Source organism: Callithrix jacchus, chromosome X (assembly GCF_049354715.1).
Source record: "Callithrix jacchus isolate 240 chromosome X, calJac240_pri, whole genome shotgun sequence".
Classification (NCBI taxonomy): Eukaryota; Metazoa; Chordata; class Mammalia; order Primates; family Cebidae; genus Callithrix; species Callithrix jacchus.
The window spans coordinates 15,660,201-15,685,707 of record NC_133524.1 but is presented as its reverse complement, the minus strand read 5'-3'; the positions used below and the strand labels follow the sequence as shown (position 1 = coordinate 15,685,707).

Here is a 25,507-nt window from a genome sequence, read left to right as displayed (position 1 = left end):
GATCCCAAGAGAAGTCACTTCGTCTTAATTGCTGGAGAGCCATTAAGAGAACCAGTTGTCCAGCATGGTAAGCTCAAAATGGCAATGATTTTCTTGGTTGATTTTCTTTTTCTTTGAAAACAGTATACCTGTATAGTATTGTTGGGAAAAATAGCTGTATTTTTTTTGTCCTGTCTCTCCATCTACAGATCTGAGGATTTTGTTCAATTTTTCTGTCATCAGAGAGAAATATATACATGATGTTTATTCATGTCTTTTTTTAAAGAAACATTTCTTAGATGCCTGTCATGTGTAGGATATTGAGTTTGGAACTGTGGGAAGAACAAAAATCATATTTTTGTATTATGTCATAGGGAATTTTAACTTGAAAAAAGATTCTGTAGTCTGTTGGGAACTTTAACATCCTTTTTATCTTTATCAAAAACAATAGTGATTTCAGTACTGTCCTGTAGTCTATTGTATTTTTAGTTAAAAAAAATGAAACTCTTAACAGTATTTTTAAATTTCTAAAATAGTAACATTATTCTTTGTTTATTAGGAAAAATGAGTAGAGGTAACTGATATAGCAGAAATAGTACTGTACATAGAGGCAGAAAATCCTGGCTTAAGTACCCATAATGATGACTTCAACTCTTTGGGTTTTGACTTCTTCATATCCTCGTTGTTTGATTAAATGAGGAACATCTAAAAGCAACTAAAACCCAACTTATTACTTAAATAAAGTTACTTATTGTTTACAAAACACATGTCCACATGTCCACTTCACTAATTATTAAATTCAACATCCGTTAAAATCCCATTGCATTTCCCTGCCTTGCATGAATTCCCAGATATACACAATGATTGCAGTGAGCCAAGATCATGCCCCTGCCCTCCGGACTGGGTGACAGAACAAGACTCCATCTTAAAAAAAAAATCCGGAACCAAACACCTTGCTCTATCCAAAGCCTCCCATATCCTGGATCTCAAATACCCTTAACAATTCCACCAGTGTCTCAGCCTCCCAAGTTAGACACCTGCTCTACCCTGATGCAAAAGTCTTCTTCAAAAATTATAAATCATATTATATTACTCCCTATTTAACCTTACAGTGATTCATAATCACTTGCAAAAGTAGGTCTAAACTTCTTCCTGTAGATTGCATCCAAAGCCCAGAAGGGTCTGGCTTCTTCCTACATTTCAGATTGCCAGTCTTTTTCTCCCTTTGATCCCTCCTTCCCCCACTGTACCCCTAGCCCCTCCAGTATTCTTCCAGCATACTAATCCTGAACGTGCCTTTCCTCTCTGTGTGACTGCTCAAACATCACTCCCTCTGTGAATCCTTTCCTGGATTTCCCCTCTTCCCCTTTCTGTGCTGATTTGATAGTTTTTACATACTTTTATCCTTCCATATTTAACACAGTTTTATAATGATTTGTTTTCATATCTGTATGATAGATTTGAGCCCTTGAGGACAGGGAGTCTGCCATTTATTTGTCTTTCATCTTTATGTTTCTAGCTTCTAGCACAATGTCTGTCATTTAATAGGAATTCAGTAAATACTTAATAGATAGGAGATTGAATGAATGAATTTAGATGCCTGGGTTTTTTTTCCCTACCTTGTATTCTATTCCCTACAACCTCTCCAAAGATTTCAGCATCGTCAAGACATATTATCCTGTGTCTTCCTTCTCAAGATTTAAATTATAGTGATCATCAAATCTGTGTTGATATGATAACAATGGTTAAGAAGTTTGAGTGTGTTATTTCCCCTAAGCAATACAGTTATATATTAATCATGATCTCCCAGAGAAAGCCTCCTTAGAGCAGAAGTCCCATAAAAGGAATAATGGGAACCTCTGCAGGTTGGATGAGGACATATACTGAGTGAACAAGTCTGTCAACTGCTCTGAAGACACTGTCAATGCCATATAAAAGCTGGCCTTGTTTACCTAGAAGATCATGGGAGTGAGACAGTCCATTGCCTGTCTGTCCCTACAATATATGAAGAAAAGGCAAGAAACACACATTGCCTCCTGGTAGATTAGGGGAGGACTTCTTGTACATTTTTAGCAAAACCTGAGTACAGACCAAGCAATTAGACAAAAGGGTCAGCAAACTATGGTCCATGGGCTATATATGCCCAATGCATGCTTTTGTAAATGTAGTTTTATTGGAGCACAACCATACCTATTCATTTTTGTACTATCTATGTCAGTTAGTAGGCATTCAATAAATACTTAATAGGTAGGTAATAGATAGGCTGCTTTTGCACTTTGATGAAAGAGTTGAGTAGTTGAGACTGACACTGTTTGAATCACGAAATCTGAAATACATACTATCTAGCCCTTCCTAGAAAAAAATTTCAAGAATGATGATTTTGGACTTGAAATTTGTATAATCTTCTCTTTACTGTCAATAGGTGCTGCTAACTTTAAGAAATGACTTAGAATCCTCAAATAAGTATACAGCCTTATATGCTGCTTAGACACCAAAGCTATGATAAGATTTGTCAATTCGTTATGTCAGATGGGTTCAGTTCTTGACATCAGCTAATGTTATAAAAATAACTACAAAAACAGTTGTGATAGAACCAAACCTAAGACTCCTTTTAATAAAAAAAGATCACCATTGCTGGTGAGAAACCTGTACTGAATGGGTGAGATGCCATTGCATTTATCTGAAGTTTGGTCTTTATAATCAATAATCATATACAATCCCAGTCAAGAAACTCATCTTACAGTCCTTAGGGATTGAACACTGTGAAAATAAGCTTCTACTCTTCGGATGTGCTTGGATTTTGTTTTAAATTAAGAACTACAGAAATACATACCGTTTCTAGTGGAATATGTCACACCAAACTTTCTGAATGTCTCTTTCTGCCCTAGGTCCATTTGTGATGAACACCAGTGAAGAGATTTCTCAGGCCATTCTTGATTTCAGAAATGCAAAAAATGGGTTTGAAAGGGCCAAAACATGGAAATCAAAGATTGGAAACTAGTGGAGAGCAGAAGAATAGGTCTCGATGTGTCCTAGAATTTTGCCATTTGTGGCATCGAGCCATTCAAGGCATTCCATTTCTAAAGCTGATTTAGCCAGTGCTTCTAAAGAATTCCACACTAGAGTGATAATGTGGTTGTTGTATCAATAAATGTAGGATATTTCCTGGCACATGCAAATAAACCTAATCATTGTTTCTTTAAAAATCAGTGTCTTCATTTGCACCTAAGTTACTGAGCTTCTGTTTAAAAAGTCATTTTGTGTATGTTTGCCTTTTTTTTACATGTATGGATGGATGTTTTTATTATTTTTTGTGCATGTGCAGGTTTTAAAAATCATATATGATTGCATTCTGTGTGTCATTGGCAGCAGATGCATGAGCATCCTTCTTAAGCAATCGTACTGAGATACAAAGGTCAAGACTATGTGCTGGGGTTTCGTGTTACAGGTTATCTGCTTTAAAATAACTGCAGGCCTGAACATTTGAGTTAGTTCTTAAAACTGCCCTGCTATTGGTAGGGACGCAACAGGATTACAGCCAAGGCTTCTCTGCATTTTCTGCCAAAATCTGTGTCAGATTTAAGACACATGCTTCTGCAAGCTTCCATGAAGGTTGTGAAAAAAAGTTTCAATCCAGAGTTGGGTTCCAGCTTTCTGTAGCTGTAAGCATTGGTGGCCACACCACTTCCTTACAAAGCAACTACAACCTGGGGCATACGGTGGAGAGATTTTTTTTTTTTTTTACTGGACATGAAATGAATTTAAAGTGCTTTCTAATTTCAGGTGGAAGACATGTCCACCTTCTGATTATTGGAGCATGAGAACATTTAATATTTTTTTTCATTTCTCCTCATCCGTAAGATTGTGCAAAAAAATTGTACCTTGCCTAATTCAAATCATTTCATTGGATTTTGATCACAACTGATTATTTGGTTTTCTATGTGAAGTTTGGGGCTTTCAAACTTTCTTTCTGGAGAATGCCCTTTAAAACAATTTTCTCTAGCTGCCTGATGTCAACGGCTTAGTCATCAGTGGATATTGAAATATTCAAAATGTACAGAGAGTGGGTACTGGTGAATATTTTCATGATGTTGTACGTCCAGCTGGTGCAGGGCTCCAGTAATGAACAAGGACCAGTGAAGGTAGGTAAGCTCAATTTTTAATGCGATGAAGTTCTTTTTATTGGCTCATACAGAGGACTTTCTTTGCCCTCACTATTTTTGAAACAATATAAAAATGCAGAACTATCCTGGTAGTGAACTGGACAGGATATAGCCTGCATTTGTTAGTGACTGTTCTTTTTATTAGTCTTACTAAACTTCTGGCCATGAGTATTTGAAAATGCTGGGGTGAGAGTTGGTTGTTTTTTGAAGTTATGGTAGAACACGAGCAGTCTGGAATCTTTTTGGATACAAAAGTTTCTCCTAGGTTGCATATGCAGATGGCACAGTGGTTTTTTAATGAAACATTGATTTGTTTTTATAACTGATAACTTTGTGGGCCATTTATTTTCAGGTCTTTGTGAGCAGCAGAGGTTAGTTTGTTTGATAAATTGAAAATTGCAGTGCTTTCTATGGACAGTTTCTATCTGTTTTTGCAAATTACGGATTGCCGCCGTCCGGAAAAGTGTTTTCTCACAGAGTGTTTGATTTTTTTGCTTCTTGAAAGGTGTAAATTCAACGCTAATCAAATCTTTGGTTCTATGAACAAGCATCAAATAGAGAATAATGCAAAAATTTAACCAGAATGTTACTGACTGCTGGAACAATATTTGGCCCAATTTTATGCATTTCATAGATGTTATATATTTTCAGCTTCTATTTTGAAAATGATTTGGATGTCATTGTTTTGGCTGAGGTGATGCTAAATCATTATTGATTTAGGAATTTCTGGCCTTGAAAAGACAATTAAATGTGCATTTGAGTTTTTGTAGCTGTTGTTTAGGACATGCATTTTCAACAGGGGTGATATCGCCCCCAGCAGGGGACAATTGGTTCATGGAGGGATGAAAAAAGTTTTACTCTTGATACGTAACCACAGACATATGTACAGTACATATGGTATGTATTTTAATATATATGTATTAAAATTTTGTAGGGGAAAAATATCTTAAAAAGCTCCTGGCTGGCGCTGGTGGCGAGGGTGGGGGCTGATATTAAAAAATGGCGAACACTGAGCTGGGGGTGAGTAGAAAGTCACATTGTCTGGCAGCCAGCACTTTTCTGACTTTTCAAATTCCAAATGTACGTGGGAGAAATCACAGTCTTCAGCTCCATTTTCCTGCCACCAGCCTTGATATTGGACCACAAGGCCAGATTCTAGGTAATAGGGAATCTGGTTGTATGCATTGGTTGTAAGCATAGGTAACAGAAGAAAACGGTCTGTTTTGTTTGAAGTAAGACTTTTCAGACTATCCAGCTTTTTTGTAAGTTCATAAAATGGGAATTCTTTAGATGTGCTGGACTCCTCAAGTTTTAAAATGTTTACATTTTCCTCGTAAAACGTCACTTTATCTGACGGCGTAATAAGGGAGACTTTGAATTGTTGGACATAAGTCATATTCTTTAGGTTGCTTAGCTCTTTTAAAGAGCCCAAGTGCCAAGAATATCTCAGGTGTCCTGGGCACTGTGAAGTTTGAAATGCTTTGAATGTACTGTTAATATCTGAGTTTGTGACGAAGCAACAAAGGAAAGCAGCTGAATTTGCATGTGACAGAAAACAAGTCTTATATATGGAGGGTGAAGCATTATATACTTACTAATATGCTTAGCAGTTTTTTTCATTCTATATTTACTAACACGATCAGCAGTTTTTTTCAGAATATATCAGAATTTCCTTTAAAAAGTAAACCTACATATACTGAACTTATATCTGCCCAACCCCTCACTCAAATTATTTCTGATATGAAGGAAAGGATTGCCTACAGTTAAACAGAAGTTTTGGCATACATGTGACTGGGTGGTAAGGGATAATGAGATATATAATATTGGTTATAGTTTTCTTTATTCCCTAACTTAAAAAAAAAAAAACAGAAAATCTAAGAGGAAATCCTGTTTCTAAATGTTAAAGTTCTTGTTAAAATTAAAATTTAATATGAAAATATATTCATGATGGTAATGGTTTAGGGTGGTGGTATTTGAAATTTTTTTGCTTTGTGAAATAAAATGTTTTATTTATTATAAGAAATTTCTATGGTCTTCCACAGTACTTGGTCCATGTGTATGTTCTTCTCCTCCGCCCTTCCTCTTCTAACCACCTCTTTTCTGGAATGGTTGGTGATGCCAATTTTGCCCTCTAGGTTCCCCTCCAGCCACCCCCCAGCCCAGTTTTCACTTTCTAGCTTTGAACATTGTTCACTTTTCCAGCTGAGATTAGTATTGCCTCTGAGATAGTTCTATGTGTCTGTGAACAGTTTTTTTTCCTGTAGCAATCATGAAACAGCTTCTAGTACACTGGACAATTGTGCTTAACGCCATTTGGGTGTAAGGCCTGCTCATTTCAGTAGTCTTGCCACTTGTGCTTGCAAGGATAGCTGTTTGGAGTTAGCAGTGCATGGAACATGTGAACTGAGACAAATCTGTTTGAAAATCTCAATTTGAGATTTCAAATCTACTGTGTATACTGTTTAGCCATTAAGTTTCTCAGTCTAAGAAGAATACATTTTCCTCTAGAAATAAGGTTAACCCAGTACCTATGCATGGTTCATTAATATAATCAGATTACTGACTAGATGTGGTATTTATTTCTGTTTCTATTTTCTCCAGCTTTTTAATACAGCTCAGACAGTTATATACAGTTGCACAAGATGTGCACTGTACAACTCTAGGGTGCTCCATGCATATCAACACATCTGTATGTGACAGCCCTAAGTACACTGTGGTAGACACTCTGGACATTAGGTAAATAAGTATCTACAACCTTACTGTCCTCCCATTCACATTGGCCTTCTGGCCAGCACTATTTCTTGTTTATTTAATAAACAATTATTGTCTCCAGAAATTTTCTGAGTCTTCTGAAGATGCTGGTGGAAGCCAGCCTTCATAAATCTTTTCAATGTCACTGATGAAGACATGTCACTATTGCAACAAAGGAATACCAGATCATGGTAGACTTTCACAACTTTTTTTCTGACAGAATTTGTTTCTTTCTGCTTTATCTTCCCTGTATACTGCTATATTTTTTATCCACTCTTTTTCCTTTTCTTTTTCTTTCTGTTTTTTTTTGATGGAGTCTCACTCTGTCACACGCTGGAGTGCAGTGGCCTGATCTCTGCAATCTCTGCCTTCCGGGTTCAATTGATTCCCATGCCTCAGCCTCCCGAGTAGCTGGGACTACAGGTGTGCACCAACGTGCCTGGCTAACTTTTTGTATTTTTGTAAAGACAGGGTTTCACCATTTTGGCCAGGATGGTCTCAATCTGCTGACCTTGTGATCTGCCCACCTCAGCCTTCCAAAGTGCTGGGATTGCCGGCATGGGCCACCACGCCTGGCCTATCTACCCTTTTTTCTTAATTACACTGGTAGAAGAATATTGCTGGGTGATGGAGTCATTCACATTCTGTGTAAGACTAGAATCAGTTCAAGATCCACCGGAACATGGGATACTTCTAACTTTCATGAGAGGCCACATGACTCACAAGACTTCTTTACCTTTGTGTCGCTTGCCTTCTCCCGAAGTTGTCTCTACAGTGAATTGAATAACAAGGACTGAGGTGTATTTTCCTTATTTAATTCCAGGAAGCAGTCCCACTCCTACTCCCTGCCCTATATGCAGATCCAAAGTCATATACAGGAAAGTCCATTGACTTTGATGCTGGTCAAACGGCCCAACAAGTTCTTGTCCACTTTTCTGTCAGTCACAGTCCTTGGCACAAAAGATGTCTGAAATACTTTCCATTAATTTCTTCTTTATGACCTTGTAGATAAATGTGTTGAATTATATGCTTCTATACACATCTGTTTTAACCCAGTTACTCACTTGTAACTGGTGACTGAAACTTTTATATCACTATAGCATATTATTGGTACCCAGGATACAGTAGAACCTTCAATATCTTACATCTTCAATATAGTACTTCCTTGTATGACTTATTTCTTAACATAAAAATCCTGTTTTAGACCTGTGGATAAACATTTACTATAAATCCCAAAGACAATTTCTGGAATGAGAATATAGTATTCACATACACACATGATTCCATGTAGAACTTGAGGTAATAAGATCTGGGACTCCCAGATACATTTATAATTACCACAGTTGGATGGAGGTGCTACGGAAATAGGCACACAAATGACAGTAAAATTGTTTCTGAGCACATTTCTAGGCTCAACTTTTTCCTACAACTTAGGATGAGCAGAGGGAGTGAAAACAGTATATAATTGGAAATGTGACTGAGATGAGACAGAGATGAGATGGAAACATTTCTTCTTCCCTTGCTTTTCTGGTAGTAAGTTCACTTTTCTGTCTCCATTGCCACTAGTTCTCAAAGTCCCTATCGAGATACTAGGGCATTAGACAGCAAAGACACCCTGAGCCCCACCCCCCGCCCCGCTACTGCATCATGAAAGCCTTAGCTGGTTCTGATGTCCTGGTTCCTAAAGAATCTCCCTTGTCTCTCATTAGAACTTTCCAATATTTGAGAATTCATTCATTTATCTTTTCAACAGGTATTTATTGAATATCTATATCTGTAGGCACTGATCTAGGGGCTGTGAATGCAGCAGGAAATAAGACAATGTTTCAGTTCTCTTGGAATTTGTATTCCATGTGTGGTGGGTAGAGGCAGACAATATGCAAATCTGTAACGTGTCAGGTGTGATCAATGCTCCGAAGACAATCAAGTAGGGGGAGCGCACACCATACTGGGTAAATCAGAGGAGACCTTTCTGATTCAGTTACGTCTGTGCAGAGTCCTGAAGGAAATGAGAAAGACAGAGGCAACCATCAGTGCAGTGACCATGATGGGGGCACACGTTGGTTTTCATGTCTGGGTATTAGCCAGGGGACTGGTGCAGCTGGAGGTGGGTTGAGTGAAAGCCAGAGGTATAGTTGTTGAGGTTGGAGAAGTAGCCAGGGAAGATCATGTAGGGTGTAACTGTGTTCCCATAAAACTTTATGGACACTAAAAATTGAATTTTATGTAATTTTCCTGCATCATGAAATTTTTAAAAAAATTTGTTTCAACCATTGGAAAATGAAAAAAATTGTTCTTAGCTAACAGGCCATACAAAAACAGGCTGCAGGTAGGATTTGGCCCATGGGTCATAGTTTGGCAACTGTGTTATATATACATCATTACACTATTTTATCTTCATCATGGTACACATCCATACCTGACATGTTTTGTTTGCCTGTGTATACATTTATTGCTTTGTCACCATCTACTAGAATACAAGCTTTTTGAGGAAACTCTTAATTGTCTTGTTTACTGCAGCATCCCGATCACCAGTGAAAAGCCTGTCATAGAGTAGATACTAAAAACAATATTTGTTGACTGATGTACTAGGTCTCAGGATTTTTAGATATCCAGGATCAGGATATGAACTACCGCATTAAATCATCTCCAACATCTACTCTCATGATGGCTTGTCTGACTTCGCAATTAAAACAAAATTCTATAGCATTTTTTAAGGCAGTATATTCACCCTGAGCTGTTTTCCTGTGGGCAATAAGATAGGATTTGTCTGGATGTAGCAAAGACTCCTCCAATGTCCTTCCAGGCACAAGCCATCTTATAAGGTATTCCCTTTTAGGAGCCACAGGTATAGAAGGAAGTAATCTGACCCAGTTATTCTAGCCTGTTGGTAACTGAAAGATGAACAAAGCAGCATCTGGCTGCACAGGGGTCTGGACAAACTTGGACATCTTGATGTTTTCCTTCATCCCTGAGATCCTTAGAAATGCTTACCTATGCTTTCATCTTTTGCTAGGTGGTTTGTAAAGTCATGGTAAATTATGGCAAAGTACTATGGTCAGATACTTTATCAGTCAGGCTAGGCCAGGATATGCTGTGAAAACAAACACTCCCAAAATCTTGGTGGCTCATAAACAACAGAGACTTTATTGCTTATACCAGCCTGGTTCATCTGGGGTCAATTCCACATGAGGATGAAGCTGGCCGAGTATCCAATCTTGAATGTTAGGAATCACTGTGACAGAGGAAGGGAGAGCCTCAGAGAGCCTCAACCTGGCACTTACATTCTCTGGCCCAGAAGTGACACATATTACTTCTAGTTGCAGCCCCTTGACCTACTGCTTCATTTAGCCTGAAAGGGCCAGGAAGTGCAATCCCACCATGCGCTCAGAAGGCAGAGAGATGGAAAATTTTGACAAACAGTATAAGTGACTATGACACATAACTTTGCTGACTTCTAAGTGCTTCTGAACAACTTTGACTGTAGAATGTAAATACATTCCCAATCTTACCTCAGTGCTGGAAAATGAATTGTATAGAGACAACTTGGGAGGAGGAGTAGAAGGAGATGGAATAAAAAGAAAAAAATTCACTGATTTTCATCATGCCACCTTTAATGCATGGAAGAAGGTATGCTTTGCTTAGAAAATCACATTATCACATTCAGAACAACTTTAGTGAAGATGGGAAACAACCATGCTGATCAAGGGATAAAGTGGGCTGAAGAGAGACAGGTTTATTTCTCAGGAGGCATGTCCTCCCTGGGAAAAGGAAAGACACATTCAGCTCAGTAAATATTTGTGATATGCCTACCATGTGCCAGGCATATGAGTGGAAATGATGTTTTTATAAAATAAAGATGTCTTAAGTATTTGCATGTCTTACCAACAGGGAGTTCAATTTGACCAGTGGGAAGGATAATTTTGTGCCTGAAACTTTAGTAATGTAAATTTTTATGCTGATTCTCTTTTTGTGATTCACTGAGTATTCCTAAGTAACTATAACACTTACATGTTGGAGATAAGTAGTGCTTTCCTGAAATCTAGGTTTGGCTAACATTGCTTCTGGGAAGAGAAAATGACATGTGTTCGATGTCCCTATAGCAAATTTTTGCTGTTGCTTTTACTGTTCTATTATGGAGAGTGTTAGAAACAGTGTAATTTTGATTGAATAAGTATGCTATAATCACCCTAGCTAAGAAACTGCACAAAAAGAACAGAGTGGAATGAAAAAGTGAAAACAACTTTGCGATGATGTGCTTGATTTATAACTACATTGTCACAGCAAGGCTGGGGATGATTGGGCATCTTAGAGAGTGCAGAGGATGTTGTTAAGAGGAAGAGGAGATCAGTGAATGTTGATATGGGACACTAGATCCTTAGGAAGAAATGTGAAAGAGGGTATGTTGGGCTGACTGCCTCTGGCACAGCAGGGCTGCTTTGTAGAATGGACAATAAAGTTTTGCATAAGGATCCTTTTCCCATCCAGTGGATTATACTATACTTTGGCTGGAATAGTGCTGTAGCAGTTAGCCATTGCCACAATAATGCCATTGCCACAATTGTAACAAAGCAGTCCAAATTTCAGTGACTTAAAGCATCACTACCTTATTCTTATGTCTGAGTCAGATGGGAGTCAGAGGATTATGGTTCAAGGCATAGGTTGGGTGCAGGTTAGCCCCACATGTCTTTCATCCTCCTTTGACCAGTGGGCTAGCAGGAGCATGTGCTTGCACTGATGGTGGAAATAGAAAACAGCCCAATCATAGATGAGTTTCAAGCCTCTGCTTGCATCATGTCTTGTAATGTCCCATTGGTCAAAGCAGATCATATGACCCAACATCAGTAGAGCTGGGAAATACATCCCTCCCTCAGAGAGTTGGGAGTGGAAATGAAGTTGTTTTTAACAATAGCCTAATCACCATAAAAGTTTTGGGTGGTGTTCTTAGACGTTGGACACTTCATCTTAGAGATCAGTGATAGGGAGACTGTAACAGACCTCAGGAACCCCTTGGGGTTATTCAGAGCATACTTCTAGAGGGTCTGGGCTTGTCTTGCCATTCAAGCCCATCCCACACCCATCTGCCCCCCACATATCCTAAGCACAGCTGTGTCAAGTGAGAACAGAGGCATTTGAGTACAGCACAGGTTTCAAATACATAAAGGCAAGGCATGACCATCTCCCCCATGATCTGTCTGGGAGAAAACCACAAGCAGTCTTCATCAAGTTGGAGGATGTGGAGGTCCCAGGCATTTTAGCCCCCTAGTATGTCTGGGTTAAAAAACCCAGACAGCCATGCACACACACACACACAGACACACAGACACACACACACACATAAATGCACATTTACACATGCATACATTCACACATACACTCACATAAGTGCACATGCACACACACACACACACACACACACACTTTTCCTGCATTTGTAGCTCCTTTCCTCAGTCTGTTTAATTAAACAACCTGGATTTCATATATATTCATTTAAATATAGAATTGCATAAAGAAAAGAGCCATCAGAGCCACCAGTGGTAGCAAGAGGCCTCTGAAATGAAAGACGAGCCCACCCCACCCTTAAATGGCCAGGTTTCTGGATTTCAGAGAACCAAGATCAGACCCTTGGCAGGTTCCATCTGAGTAGCCACAGCAGCCAGAGCTACAGCAATAATGATTAGCAAGTGTGTGTTCTCCCTGCCCTCGCTTAGTAACCCCCATACCATCAGGTGTCATCTGTTCTAGGTAAAGCCAGACCCTAATAACAAAACACCAAAATGTAAAATGTGGGTTGTTTTTTTCTTTACACACCTCTAAAGACATGTAAAGCCTGAGCAGATACCTTAAAATTCACCTTCTACCTGAAAATACCCCCTAGAACCGTTTTAAAAAGGAGATGGAAACAGGGTGGAGAGAAAAAGTTTGTCTTTGATTTACCCTAGTAAAGTTGTCTTCTTTTTAAATTTTTGATGTTTATTTACTATAATTGGAGTTGCCGTGTCTTACCCTTTTCAAGCTCACCTCTCTGGCTCCTAAGAAATATCAAGGGCCATAAAACAGACTTCAAAATCCCAACACATAGGACACACCTTGCGAAAGGAAAGAAAGGAATCCAATATTTATTGTGTGCCTACTGTATACCAGACCCTTTCCTACACACGGCCTCATATAATCTCTTCATCAGCTTAATGAGTTGTCTATTATTAACAATGATACTTTATAAATGAGGAAACCAAGTCTTAAGGAAGTTAAATATACTCAGTCAAATCGCTAAAAAAAAAATAGTGCCTTGATTCAAAGACAGCTTTTTTTTTTTTAAACTTACCATAGAGTAAAATGGATTTTTCCCTTTTGGTGTATAGTTCTATGAATTCTAACACATGTATAGATTTATATAACCACAACCATAATTAAGGTACAGAACTATTCCATCATCCCCCCCCAAAAATTCACTTATCTCATCCTTTTATAGTCAGACCCTCCCCCCAGCCTCCTAACCTCCCAACCTCTGGCAATCACTGATCTGTTCTCCTTCACTGTCATTTTGGATTTTTGGTTCATTGTCATTCTGGTTTTTTGGGAATGCCATATAAATGGAGTCATACAATATGTAACAGTTCGATATCAGCTTCTTTTACTCATTCTGCCTTTAAGATTCTACCAGTGTCTTAGTCGTTCTTTCCTTTTTTTTTTTTTTTTTGAGACAGAGTCTCAAACTGTTGCCCAGGCTGTAGTGCAATGGTGTGAGTGTAGTGCAGAGATGGCTTGGCTTACTGCAATCTCTGCCTCCTGGGTTCAAGCAATTCTCCTGCCCCAGCCTCCCGAGTAGCTGGGAATGCAGGCGTCCACCACCAAGTCCAGCTATTGTTTTTTGTATTTTTAGTAGAGATGGGGTTTCACTATGTTGGCCAGGATGGTCTCGACCTCGTGATCCCCCTGCCTCGGCCTCACAAAGTGCTTGGATTACAGGTGTGAGCCATCGCACCCGGCCTAGTAGTTCATTCCTTTTTATTGCTGAGTAGTAGTCTATCAATTGCTGAACCATTCACCCATGAATTGACACCTAAGTTGTTTCCAGGTTTTTTGGCTATTGTGAATAAAGCTACTACAAACATTCACGTACATGTATTCATGTGAACATAAGGCTTCATTTAAAAATCCCCAGGCGTAGGACTGCTGGGTCATATGGTGAGTATATGTTTATAAGAAACTGGAAACACATTTTCCAGAGTGTCATACCATTCAAAGCAGGTTTTTAAAAATTCAAAACTATGCTTTCTCCTCTCCAGTAAGCTGTTTCTCCAGATGACAGAGTGGTTTACAGGCAAAGCTTCATGTTGGGGAATGTTATTTCCACTTGAGAGCTATGGGAGGCAAATTTACAAACTTCAGTGCAGAGTCACAAATCTAACATGATCTGGGAAGATACCTCCACAGGTCGGGGAGGGAGAACATTCGCTGAGGAAGGCTGGGAGCAGAGAGAGACTTTGCAGCTTGGACTCCAAACCAGGAAAAATTTAGTGGGTTTGGTTGAGCCTGAATCATCAGGTTAAACAGGAAATGCAAAATGCTCTTCCAGTGAAACAGAAGAAGCTGCTAAGAGGTAGCATGGAACTATTTGTATTGCAGCCGAATCCACCACCCCAAACCCACTGCAATGGGAAATTGCTGACTGCGGTGTCCCTGAACTCCAGCGGTAAATAAGCAGAGAACCATGCCCCCAGGGGACACTTGTAAATCTTTAAGCAAATCTAGGGAAAGTTGTGTGAAATGTGTCCCTTCCATAACTTACCTTAAAGTTTCTGGGGATTCTAAATATACAAGTCATATTCATCACACCCTTTTATCACCAAGCTTCCTGAAGACAAATTGCCAACACAATTTGACAAAGAAAATAGCACCAATAGTTTTTTTTTTTTTTTTTTTTTTTGAGACAGAGTCTTGCTCTGTTGCCCAGGCTGGAGTGCAGTGGCGTGACCTCAGCTCACTGCAACCACGGCCTCCCAGGTTCAAGTGATTCTCCTGCCTCAGCCTCCTGAGTAGCTGGGACTACAGGCGCACACCACCACGCCCAGCTAATTTTTTTGTATTTTTAGTAGAGACAGGGTTTCACCATCTTAGCCAGAATGGTCTCGATCTCCTAACCTTGTGATCTGCCCATCTCAGCTTCCCAAAGTGCTGGGGTTACAGGTGTGAGCCACCGTGCCCAGCCTACCAATAGTTTCTTAAAGCCTTGGAAGGATAGTCTTAGACCCACAGCTCTCAAGAGGTCCAGGGATGAATTTAGCAAAGCTGGCCTCCTTTCCCATATATATAGAACAAGCGGATTGTTAATAGCATGGGATTGGAATGGCTCAAGAAAAGCTTTTTGCAGCTCTTTGAGAAAAGTAGCCAGGGTCTCCACTTAAACCTTCTTTGCTGATGGCCTTACAGCTCAAAACCAAGATTGAAACCGGCTTTGTACTCCCAAACCAAGCACCTTCCACTTGGCATATATATTTATATTCTCATTTAAATCTTCTTTCAAATACGTTTTAGGATTGCCTTTTAAAAGGATTATAATGTATACTTTTCTATTGAATTCAGTAGGCTAAAGCAGTACCTATTATCTTTAATTTTATTTTGTAAAATTGGTTGTTTTGGCTTTTTGGGAATTTGAGAGGCAAGTTAGTCTATCATTTAGGATGGCATCATATAAGGCAGCCAACTTCATGCTATTTAGCCTGAAAAACTATATTGATCTTCAACCTTAAAAAAGCAGGTTGGGAGCTGACCTGCAAACAGTCAGGTATCTTGAGATAGGAAAAGGATTTACAAATTCAGGTCAGAAAGATACTCATACAAATATTTTGAACCCAAGGTATACATCAAGTAGATTTAAAGACTAATACTATTTCTGAGCATGGATCAACCATTTGAGGACTAGTGGATTTGTATGAAGTTCTAGAGCCAACCTGGGTCTTGTAAGTTAAAATAAGCATTTCTCATGCCCTAAATTAGTAGTAGAGACAGTATAGAGAGTTCCTATATAATCCTCACCTATCTTCCTCTAAGGCTAACACCTGGGAAGTTTTTTTAAAAAATCCTGATGGTGGCCAGGCACGGTGACTCACACCTGTAATCCCAGCACTTTCGGAGGCCAAGGCAGGTAGATCACGGGGTCAGGAGTTAGAGACCAGCCTGGCCAACATACTGACACACCATCTCTACTGAAAATACAAAAAGTTAGCTGGGCGTGGTGGTGAGTGCCTGTAATCCCAGCTACTCAGGAGGCTGAGGCAGGAGAATTACTTGAACCAGGAGGCAGAGGTTGCAGTGAGCCGAGATTGCACCATTGCACTCCAGCCTGGGCAATAGTGCGAGACACCGTCTCAAAAAAAAAAAAAAAAAAAAAAATCCTGATGGCAAAGCCGCAGCCCAGACCCACAAAATTAGAATCTCTGAGATTGGGATTCAAGCATCAGTATTTCTTTGAAACTTATTCTCAGGTAGATTCAAGAAGCCAAGATTTTGAACCTCTGCTTTCCACCCTTCTCAAAGTGCTGTCAGCCAACCAACAGTCTTGCCATCACCTGGGAACTTGTTAGAAACCATTTTGTGAAACTCATTTCCTGGTATGGCAAAGACTCTGGCTACTGCAACAGGGTGGTGTACCTCATGGTCCACATGGCCTCCAAGGAGTAACACCCCAGGACCATCAGCCCCAGTGAGAGCATGAGAGAAAGAGAGAGGCCCTCAGCTGCTTGGGAATCCCTGCCACATTCAGTCCCTGCCACACTGAGAATCTCCTCTCCTCACAATTTCCATGCAGATCCTCTGAAGAGGAAAGGGCCTAGGGAACTCCACTTTGTAATATACCACCAATAATGTTCCCTGTACTCAGGCAAAAGAAGAGAAAGAAATGCAGCATTCTATCTTGCCCCAAATCTACTGCATCAGAATCTGCATTTTAATGAAATCCTCAGGTATGCACATTAAGTTTTGAGAGGCAGTACTAATATAAAATATTCAACAGACCACACAAACCTGGGTCCAATTGCTATTTGTCAGATACACATATGTATTTATAAATTCCTTCATCAGATATGTATTGTATGCTTATTACTTAAAAAAGATGAATCAGACACATAGCCTACCCTCAAAGAGATCTCAGTCTAGGAAGGGAAATACAATGTGCTCATAAATAATATAGTCTAAGTTAGGGACTTCACAAAATGCTTGATGGAAGAAGTGGCATTTATTTTGAACCTAGAATGAGAACTGAAAGAAAATATTCAAAAGACAAGTGATGTAGTGATGTAGTTTGAATACATGAATAATCTCAGGGTTACTTTTGGTGAATCAAATTGTTTATTAATTTATTCATACATTTAATAAATATTTATTCAGCTCTTACTATTGCTATAAGACAGACACCAATACTGCTTAAGTGGCTTTTACAACCTGGTGGTGAAGACAAGTGGATAACAAGAATGACACAATTCATTAGTGTTAGTGGTAGTGTTGTGAAGGACAAAGATGGAATGCTAGAAATCCATGTGACAGACAGACCAGACCTAGGCAGGGGTGGGAGTTATGGAGGAGGTTTCCCTGAGAAGGTAACATCTAAGCTAGAAAGATTTAGTTAGACGAAGAGTGAACGGCATTCCAGGCAAAGGAAACAGCATGGACTAAGGTCCAAGTAAGAAGAAATGAATGAAAGAGCAAGTTGATAAAATGGATGTCCAGTAATATTCCCTTGTTCAACTATTCAACGCTTTTCATTGGCTCCCAAATTGGGTCTTCAAACTGGCAGTCCTTCCTCTTTTTAAAAATTTTATACAACTATATTGATATAGAATTTGCATACTATAAAATCTTCCTTTCGCTTATTTTCATTCAAGAATTTTAGGAAATTTACTGAATTGTATAGCTATCATCCACATAATCCCAGCCTCAAGCAGCCAATAATCTATTTTTTGTCTCTAGGGATTGGAAATTTAGGAGTTGAATTAGTTGGTTGTATAATAAATTTAGCTTCTTAGAAAACTGCTGAACTCTTTTCCAAAGAGACAATACCATTTTACAGTTTCATCAGCCATGTATGAGGGTTCCTGTTGCTCCATATCTCTTACAACACTTGGTATTGTCAGTCTTTTTGTTTATAGCCATTCTACTGCCTGTGAAGTTGTATCCCATTTCACCAACCCCTCTTCCAAACTAATTTGCCAGATCTCCCCCTCCTAAACCTGCTCTATGCCCAACCAAAGTGAACCCCTCACTGTTTTTTTTTTTTTCAGTGAGGCTCCTCAATATCCCCAAATTATGCCTTTCTTCACACTTTGAATGTGTTACTTGACTGGATATGTATTTTTGGTGAGGGAGAAGGGCTGGAAACTGAGAGCTCAAATTGGTAGGCGTACAGAAGACTTTTGACTTTCTCACAACATGGGGCCACTTTCAAGTTTCTCCTACAAACCCCACCACCGTACCTTTCCAAGTATCTTGCCTGTCATCTTGGTCACACATGACCTAGGTTAATACTTAGAAGCTATGGAGATGCTCATGCTTCCTCAGGGAGAAAACTGTGTGAACTTAGCAATTAACAAAAAGAAAGGAAAAAAAGAGAAATTAACAAAAGGAGAAATGACTGCCCTTGAAATTATACCACAGAAAAGAGCATACATTCAAATGATGGTGAAGTCTTATTAAAAAGACTTTAAGCCTCCCAATTTAGAAGCTGGCTTGTGGTAGCCAAGAAATTAGAGAATGATTTGTTATATAAGAGTGAAATTGCTAGTAGTCTTGGATTAATCGCCATAAAAAAGATCTGGTAACCCTGTTTCACTTCCTTCCTCTTAATGAAAGCCTTTTAGTTATTTTAATTTTGATTAGGACTTCCCTCAGAAAATAGGAAGAAATTAGGAGCAACTTACTTGGCAAAGGTTTAGTAATTAAAACCACTGAAATAAGTATGTATTTGGGATAATATTCACGCTTTTTAATTTTTATTTTTGTCTTTCCCAAGTGGATAACATAAAGTTGATTATACAAAAATCAACCATTGCAGAAAGCCTATTAGAAAGAAGCAGCCATTCTTGAACTCTTTGAAAATGTTTGCCCTCGATGAATTAGTTGTCAGGTTTCTACTTATGTTAAATTGTTAATACTTTCACTTAAAATAGCAAAATGGCTGCAATTTTTAAGTTATTTCAGACTAGGTTTTAAATTCTGGGGTTGAAAGTAAGCTTAAATAACTGAATACTTGAGTAAATACTGCATTTTTTTATGATGAGGCAAGTAGTATGAGCCGTTTAATTACTTTAATTCAATCCAGAGATTTGATATTTTCTCCTGAGTTCTCACAGTTGGATAGTTTAAAAATATTTTTAGGATTGAATTGAAACCTGTGAGAACTATAATAAAGCCATACATCTGTCTGTATTTTTGGTTTCTCTCTCTCTTTTTCTTTTTCTTTCTTTCCTTCTTTCTTTTTCTTTTGTTTTCCTTTCTTTCTCTCTTTCTTTCTTTTTCTTTTTCTTTCTTTCTCTTTTTCTTTTCTTTCTTTTTTTTGACAAGATCACGCTCTATTGCCCAGGCTGGAGTGCAAGTGGCAAAATCATGGCTCACTGCAACCTTGACTTCCCTAGGCTCAGGTGATCCTTCCACCTCAGTCTCCTGAGTAGCTGGGAGTACAGATGTGCACAAGCACACCTGGCTAACTTTTGTAGTTTTAGTAGAGACAGGGGTGTCACCACGTTTCCAGGCTGGTCTCGAATCCTTGGGCTCAAGTGATCTTCCCACCTGTGCTTCCAAAAGTTCTGGGATTACAAGTGTGAGTCACCATGCCTGGTCTTGTGTTTTTTGATAGTATTGAATGAAATTTACCCGAATAAATAAAAATCCTTTCAATTTGCTTCAACTTTAAAATCTTTATAAAGCTGCTTAGTTTCATTATTTTCATGTGGAAGCAGCATTGTCACAAAGTTTTCTTTTGAAGACTGAATTGTATATGGAGTACTGTCCAACTAGAAGAGAACAAATAATCACGAAAAGAGAGATTATTGACAAATGAGCCTTAGTGGAGAATCATTGAATTTCAAAGCTGTCAGAGATATTAGCAATTGTTCAGTTTCATCTCCAGATTTCTTAGATGAAGAAGCTATGGCAAGCCAATTTCACAAACCCGATCTATGATCCTTATGCTCCCCACTCCTCTCACTCCCAGAATGTTGCCTTGATTCAAACATTATAGCAAAGTGAGAAACCACAGGTATGAGCTCACTGAGCTTCCCAAGCAGTCCTGCCATCTATAGACCCATGCCATTCTGCATTTTCCTCTTGTTTATGAGAGTGATTCTCTCATCTATTCACCCTATGTCCACTTATCTCCGCCACTTATGTCAAACCAACTCTTCTAGGTCCTGCCTTAGCTCTCCTGCATATGCTTTCACTTTCTTCCTGTCTGTTGCCTCTTTCCTCCAGCTTGTAATTCTCCCATCTGTATTAAAAACATGCATCCACAGACACACACTCACATCTGGATTCTCAAGTACGATAACCTCGTAGATTCATGGTTTTAGATTGTTCTTAGTCCACAGACTATAAAACTGATTGAATGATGGTAAACGTCTGCAGATGACAGTCATTTACAGAAAGGGCACTAAAGCCATGAAGCTGAAGCTGCAGGACTGATGGATCTGAGCTAGAAGACAGAGGCCCTCAAAGATCAGCTTCAGTTGGAAATGGGCTTTATGAGTGCACTACATCAGATCCATGAAAGAGGAAGGGTTACTGCTCACTGCTGCCTGGAGCTGTGACTTCTACGAAATTACTTAACTAGGGCCAAGGGAGGAAGCAGATAGTTTCTTGCAACTAGGACTTGAGCTGAGCTGATACCTGAATCATAAATACTCAACAAGATTCTGGATTTAGGACCCAGGGAATCATGGGATACAACTATAAAACTTCTAAATGTTAGGGAAAGAATAATGAGAAAGAAAAATTAATCTCTCAATGAAAATGAAACTACTAAACAAAATTCCAAATTACTAATGAGAAAGAAAAATTAATCTCTCAATGAAAATGAAACTACTAAACAAAATTCCAAATTACATTGATATAATTATTACTAAGGATGACAGCAAAAAAATGAAAATCAGGATATGTCATAACTATAAAGTTAAAATCTAAAATGATTTGAAGAAATACTTAAATATATTTAGAACCCTCAAAGAGATAAAGAAATAATATTCATAAAATTAAAATGACAAATTAGGAAGAATATACAGAAATGGAACAGAAAGTAGACAGGAAGAAGATTGAAGGAGAAATGCTTGAAATTAGAAATATGGTGATTGAAATTAAAACTTAACAAAGTAAACTCTAGATTTGCAACAATTGGAAAGTTGATGATTAGAAATATGAATCAATTAATTTACCCAAAACACATTAGAGAGAGATGAAGGGGAAAAAATAGCCAAATATAAAAGCACATTTAAGAGACACATAAGATAATTAAAAGCCTCCAACATTTTTCAAAAAAGTGAGTAGAGACAACATTAGAGGTGGAATAATGAAAACAATAATGGCCGAGAATATTAAAAAATTGAGAATAAAAAAGAAAAGTGGCCTCAGATTGAAACTGTCATGAAGGTCTCTGTTGCACATTCTCAACTCTGCTTTTGTAGTATGAAAGCAGCCATAGACAATAAACAAATGAATGGACATGGCTGCGTGCCAGTACAATCTGATTCACAAAAACAGGCAGACAGCAGGCTACAGTAGGCCGGGAGGCCATAGTTTGACAGCTCTTGATCTAAAGAATAACCACTGGTGGCTAGGCGTGTGGCTTATGCCTGCAGTCACATCACTTTGGACGGCTGAGGCGGGCAGATCAATTGACCCCAGGAGTTCAAGACCAGGCTGGGCAACATGGCAAAACCCTGTCTCTACTAAAAATGCAAAAGTTAGCTGGGCATGGTGGCGTGCTCCTGTAGTCCCAGCTATTCAGGAGGCTGAGGCAGGAGAATCGTTTGAACCCGGGAGGCCAAGGTTGCAATGAGTGGAGATGGTGCCACTGCACTCCAGCCTGGGCGACAGAGCCAGACTCTGTCTCTAAAATGAAATAAATAAAGAATCATTGTTTATATTTTCATGTATATGTTTCCAGATGTTCTTCATATATCCATGTAAGTATGTATATATGAGGTACATTATATACACATAAGTAATTTTAGAAGAGGTTATATCATAGCTGAATCACACATGACTTGGACCACACTTGCTCTTCTGAGTACCCACTTTTGGACCACTCGCAGTGTCCACTATCATGTCCAAAAATTTTTTCTACTACTGAAATGCTAATGAATTACATAGATTTTAACTACAGCTTTGGAGGCTCAGTGGAGGAGGGTGTACATCACACTACCCAATGCAAAGCTTTTTAACAGCTCCTTTTGCTCATCTTTGTTTTCCCCCACTGTCCCTCGCCCTGTGGCAGGCAGCTAACATTCACCTCTCCCTTCCACCCTCCTCTCTCAGCACAATTCTGCAGCCACACTGGTCCTTTGCCTCCTCCCTCATCGCAGCTCTACAAGTGGCCTCAGCCTGCATATTCCAACCACCCAGCAAAATAAACACCCAGTAACTACAGGGTAAGCAAGAGAAAATCCGAGGCCCTAGCCATAGACAGATCACCTTATCGTTTCTCCAGCACATTCCAGGATGGATCTCCATTCATTCTGTCCCAATCTACCTCTACATTCTTTGTTTTGATAATCACATGGAATTTATTGTACGCATATATCATTATTTGTATAACTAAGCCCCCAATTTTGAACAAGAGGCTACATACTAAAAATCTTTTATCTACCAAGTCTTTTTTTTTCTTACAAACCCATCCAATACAGTTGCACTGTATCTGCCAATATAGTTCATGCAACTGAATGGAAAGCAAACTCCGTAAGAGTATTTTATAACTCTGTTAGCGTATTAAACTCTTATACCTCTAGAGTGTAAAGCTCTAGAAAAGTATTTTGTCAGAAAAAAATTATGTTTTTGAAATAGTAGGTTTTAAAAGAAAATAAAGACAGAGGGTTAGAAGTGAGAAAATTCAGGTTATCAGGGGCTTGATATCTGTGTGTGTGTGTGTGTGTGTGTGTGTGTGTGTGTGTGTGACTGTAGGCAGGTTACCGAGACCTTTGTGGATAAATTTCTCAAACAGGTAACAGAGATGAAAACAGCTGTCATTAGCTACTGTCACAAAATCGTATGATAAACATCTGTATTCATTTCCTGTGGCTACCGTAACTAATTATCACAAATTTGGTGGTTTAAAATAACAGATATGAAGGCGGGGTGTGATGGCTCATGCCTGTAATCCAAGCACTTTGGAGGCAAGTGTGGGTGGATCACCTGAGGTTGGGAGTTCAAGACCAGCCTGACCAACATGGTAAAACCTTGTCTTTTTATTAAAAATAAAAATTTTTTTTAAAATAACAGATATTTATTTTCTCACAGCTTCGGAGTCAAGAATTCCAAAATGGAAGGGTCAGCAAGGCTGCACTCCCTCCAAACACCCTTGGAGAGAATCTTTTCTTGCTTCATCCAGCTTCTGATGGTTCTAGGCTATCCCTGACTTGTGGCTGCATCAGTCGTCTCTGCCTCCATCTTCACATGGCCTTCCTCTTCTGTCTCTTATAAGGACACTTGTCATTGTGCAGTATTTAGGGTCCCCATAATCCAGGGGGATCTCATTTTAAGATCCTTAACTTCATTACATCTGTACAGATTCTTTTTCCAAATTAAGGTAATGTTCACAGGTTCTGGGGGTTAAGATGTGGACATATCGCCGGGCGCGGTGGCTCAAGCCTGTAATCCCAGCACTTTGGGAGGTCGAGGCAGGTGGATCACGAGGTCAAGAGATCGAGATCATCCTGGTCAACGAGGTGAAACCCCGTCTCTACTAAAAATACAAAAAAAAAAAAACCAATTAGCTGGGCATGGTAGCGCATGCCTGTAATCCCAGCTACTCAGGAGGCTGAGGCAGGAGAATTGCCTGAACCCAGGAGGTGGAGGTTGTGGTGAGCCGAGATCGTGCCATTGCACTCCAGCCTGCGTAACGAGAGCGAAACACTCCGTCTCAAAAAAAAAAAAAGATGTGGACATATCATTTTGAGGTCCACCATTCAATGCACTGCAAGATTCTTTGTAAGTGTTCTGAGAACCCAGGAGGAATAAGTAAATCCTTTGATTCAATCAAGAATGAGCAGAATGTGAATCAAAAATATGAGAAGATATCATTTTTCCTGGGCACACATACATTTCAATAATATCTCTAATTTCTTTACGGATGTGTTTACATTTCTAAGTGAAGCAATGAAGATTATTATGATGATTGTAAAATTTGGTAATTTGTTTTTAAACTGATTTTTTTTTTTGTTAAGCAGTCATCCCGATCCATATTAGAACGATCTGAACAGCAGATCAGGGCTGCTTCTAGTTTGGAGGAACTACTTCGAATTACTCACTCTGAGGACTGGAAGCTGTGGAGATGCAGGGTGAGGCTCAAAAGTTTTACCAGTATGGACTCTCGCTCAGCATCCCATCGGTCCACTAGGTTTGCAGCAACTTTCTATGACATAAAAACACTAAAAGGTAGGTGTGTGGATGGTGAGACAAATTCTTTCTCTCTATCAGATAGTGACAAACACACTTACTTTCTCCAAAAGTCTGGGTGGGGCAGACATGTGTCAGAGGGAGAATGAAAGTGGGTCTTTGATTTCATAACTTCAGTGCTAGTGGAGAATCTTGATTTTTTAATTATTACTTCACAGAGAAATATATTCAATATAATTTTTTGAGATAAACACAAAATAACATTTCAAAATATAGAAATAAGTTTAACTCAAGGATGTAGGGGCAAAGAAAACCCAGAAAGACTTTTGTTCTCAATAGAAAAAAATCACCAGGCTTACTTGGAAAATAAAACCTGGGGATTCACCCACAAGGAGCATTCTACTGCCATGCATGCATAGATACAAATCAACAGATGGCCAGGCATGGTGGCTCATGCCTGTAATCCCAGCACTTTGGGAGGCCAAGGCAGGCAGATCGCTTGAGCCCAGGGGTTTGAGACCAACTTGGACAACATGACGAGACTACATCTCTACAAATAAATAGAATAAAATAGATGAGCATGTGCCTGTATTCCCAACTACTTGGGAGGCTGAGGTGGGAGGATCACCTGAGCCCAGGAGGTCGAGGCTATAGTGAGCCATGATCACACTACTGCACTCCAGCCTGGGCAACAGAGCAAGATCCTGTCTCAAAAAAACCACCACCCGCAAACCAATAGATTAGGCATAGCTTTTTTTTTTTTATTTCTGCAAAGTTGTGTGATTTTTAGTCCAAGTGAAAAGTAAAAGTTGGATACTGAGTTGTAGTATTGGGTACTGGTATTATTAGAATAATGAAGGGAGAAAATTCTCAAGGCAAAATGATCAAAACTCCAGACTACAAAATAACATAATTTGAAATAAGGGTAATGATTGTTCTCTAGTAAAGTATGAAGGTTCTTTAAACCAGGCACAGTGGATGACCCTTGTAATCCCAGCACTTTGGGAGACTGAGGT

General features: G+C 39.1%; 2 protein-coding genes across 5 annotated transcripts in view; both read left to right on the top strand.

Moving 5' to 3' along the window:
• The window catches only part of PIR (pirin), a 127,077-nt gene extending 123,892 nt beyond the window's left edge, over positions 1–3,185 (top strand). For both annotated transcript variants that reach the window (XM_008988989.5, XM_002762645.6), the window contains 2 exons: positions 1–67; positions 2,868–3,185. In XM_008988989.5, the coding sequence (XP_008987237.1) occupies positions 1–67; positions 2,868–2,980 (180 nt within the window). In that variant the 3' untranslated portion in view covers positions 2,981–3,185. The remainder of the gene's footprint in view (positions 68–2,867) is intronic.
• Positions 3,186–3,614: 429 nt separating this feature from the next.
• Positions 3,615–25,507, top strand: part of VEGFD (vascular endothelial growth factor D) — a 39,188-nt gene continuing 17,295 nt past the window's right edge. Inside the window, exons 1-2 of one of the 3 annotated variants that reach the window (XM_008988985.5) lie at positions 3,615–4,121; positions 24,323–24,530. In XM_008988985.5, coding sequence (XP_008987233.1) covers positions 4,032–4,121; positions 24,323–24,530 — 298 coding nt within the window. In that variant the 5' untranslated portion in view covers positions 3,615–4,031. Of the gene's footprint in view, positions 4,122–24,319; positions 24,531–25,507 lie in introns of all 3 variants that reach the window. The other 2 variants (XM_002762646.6, XM_008988986.5) reach the window with 2 other exon arrangements.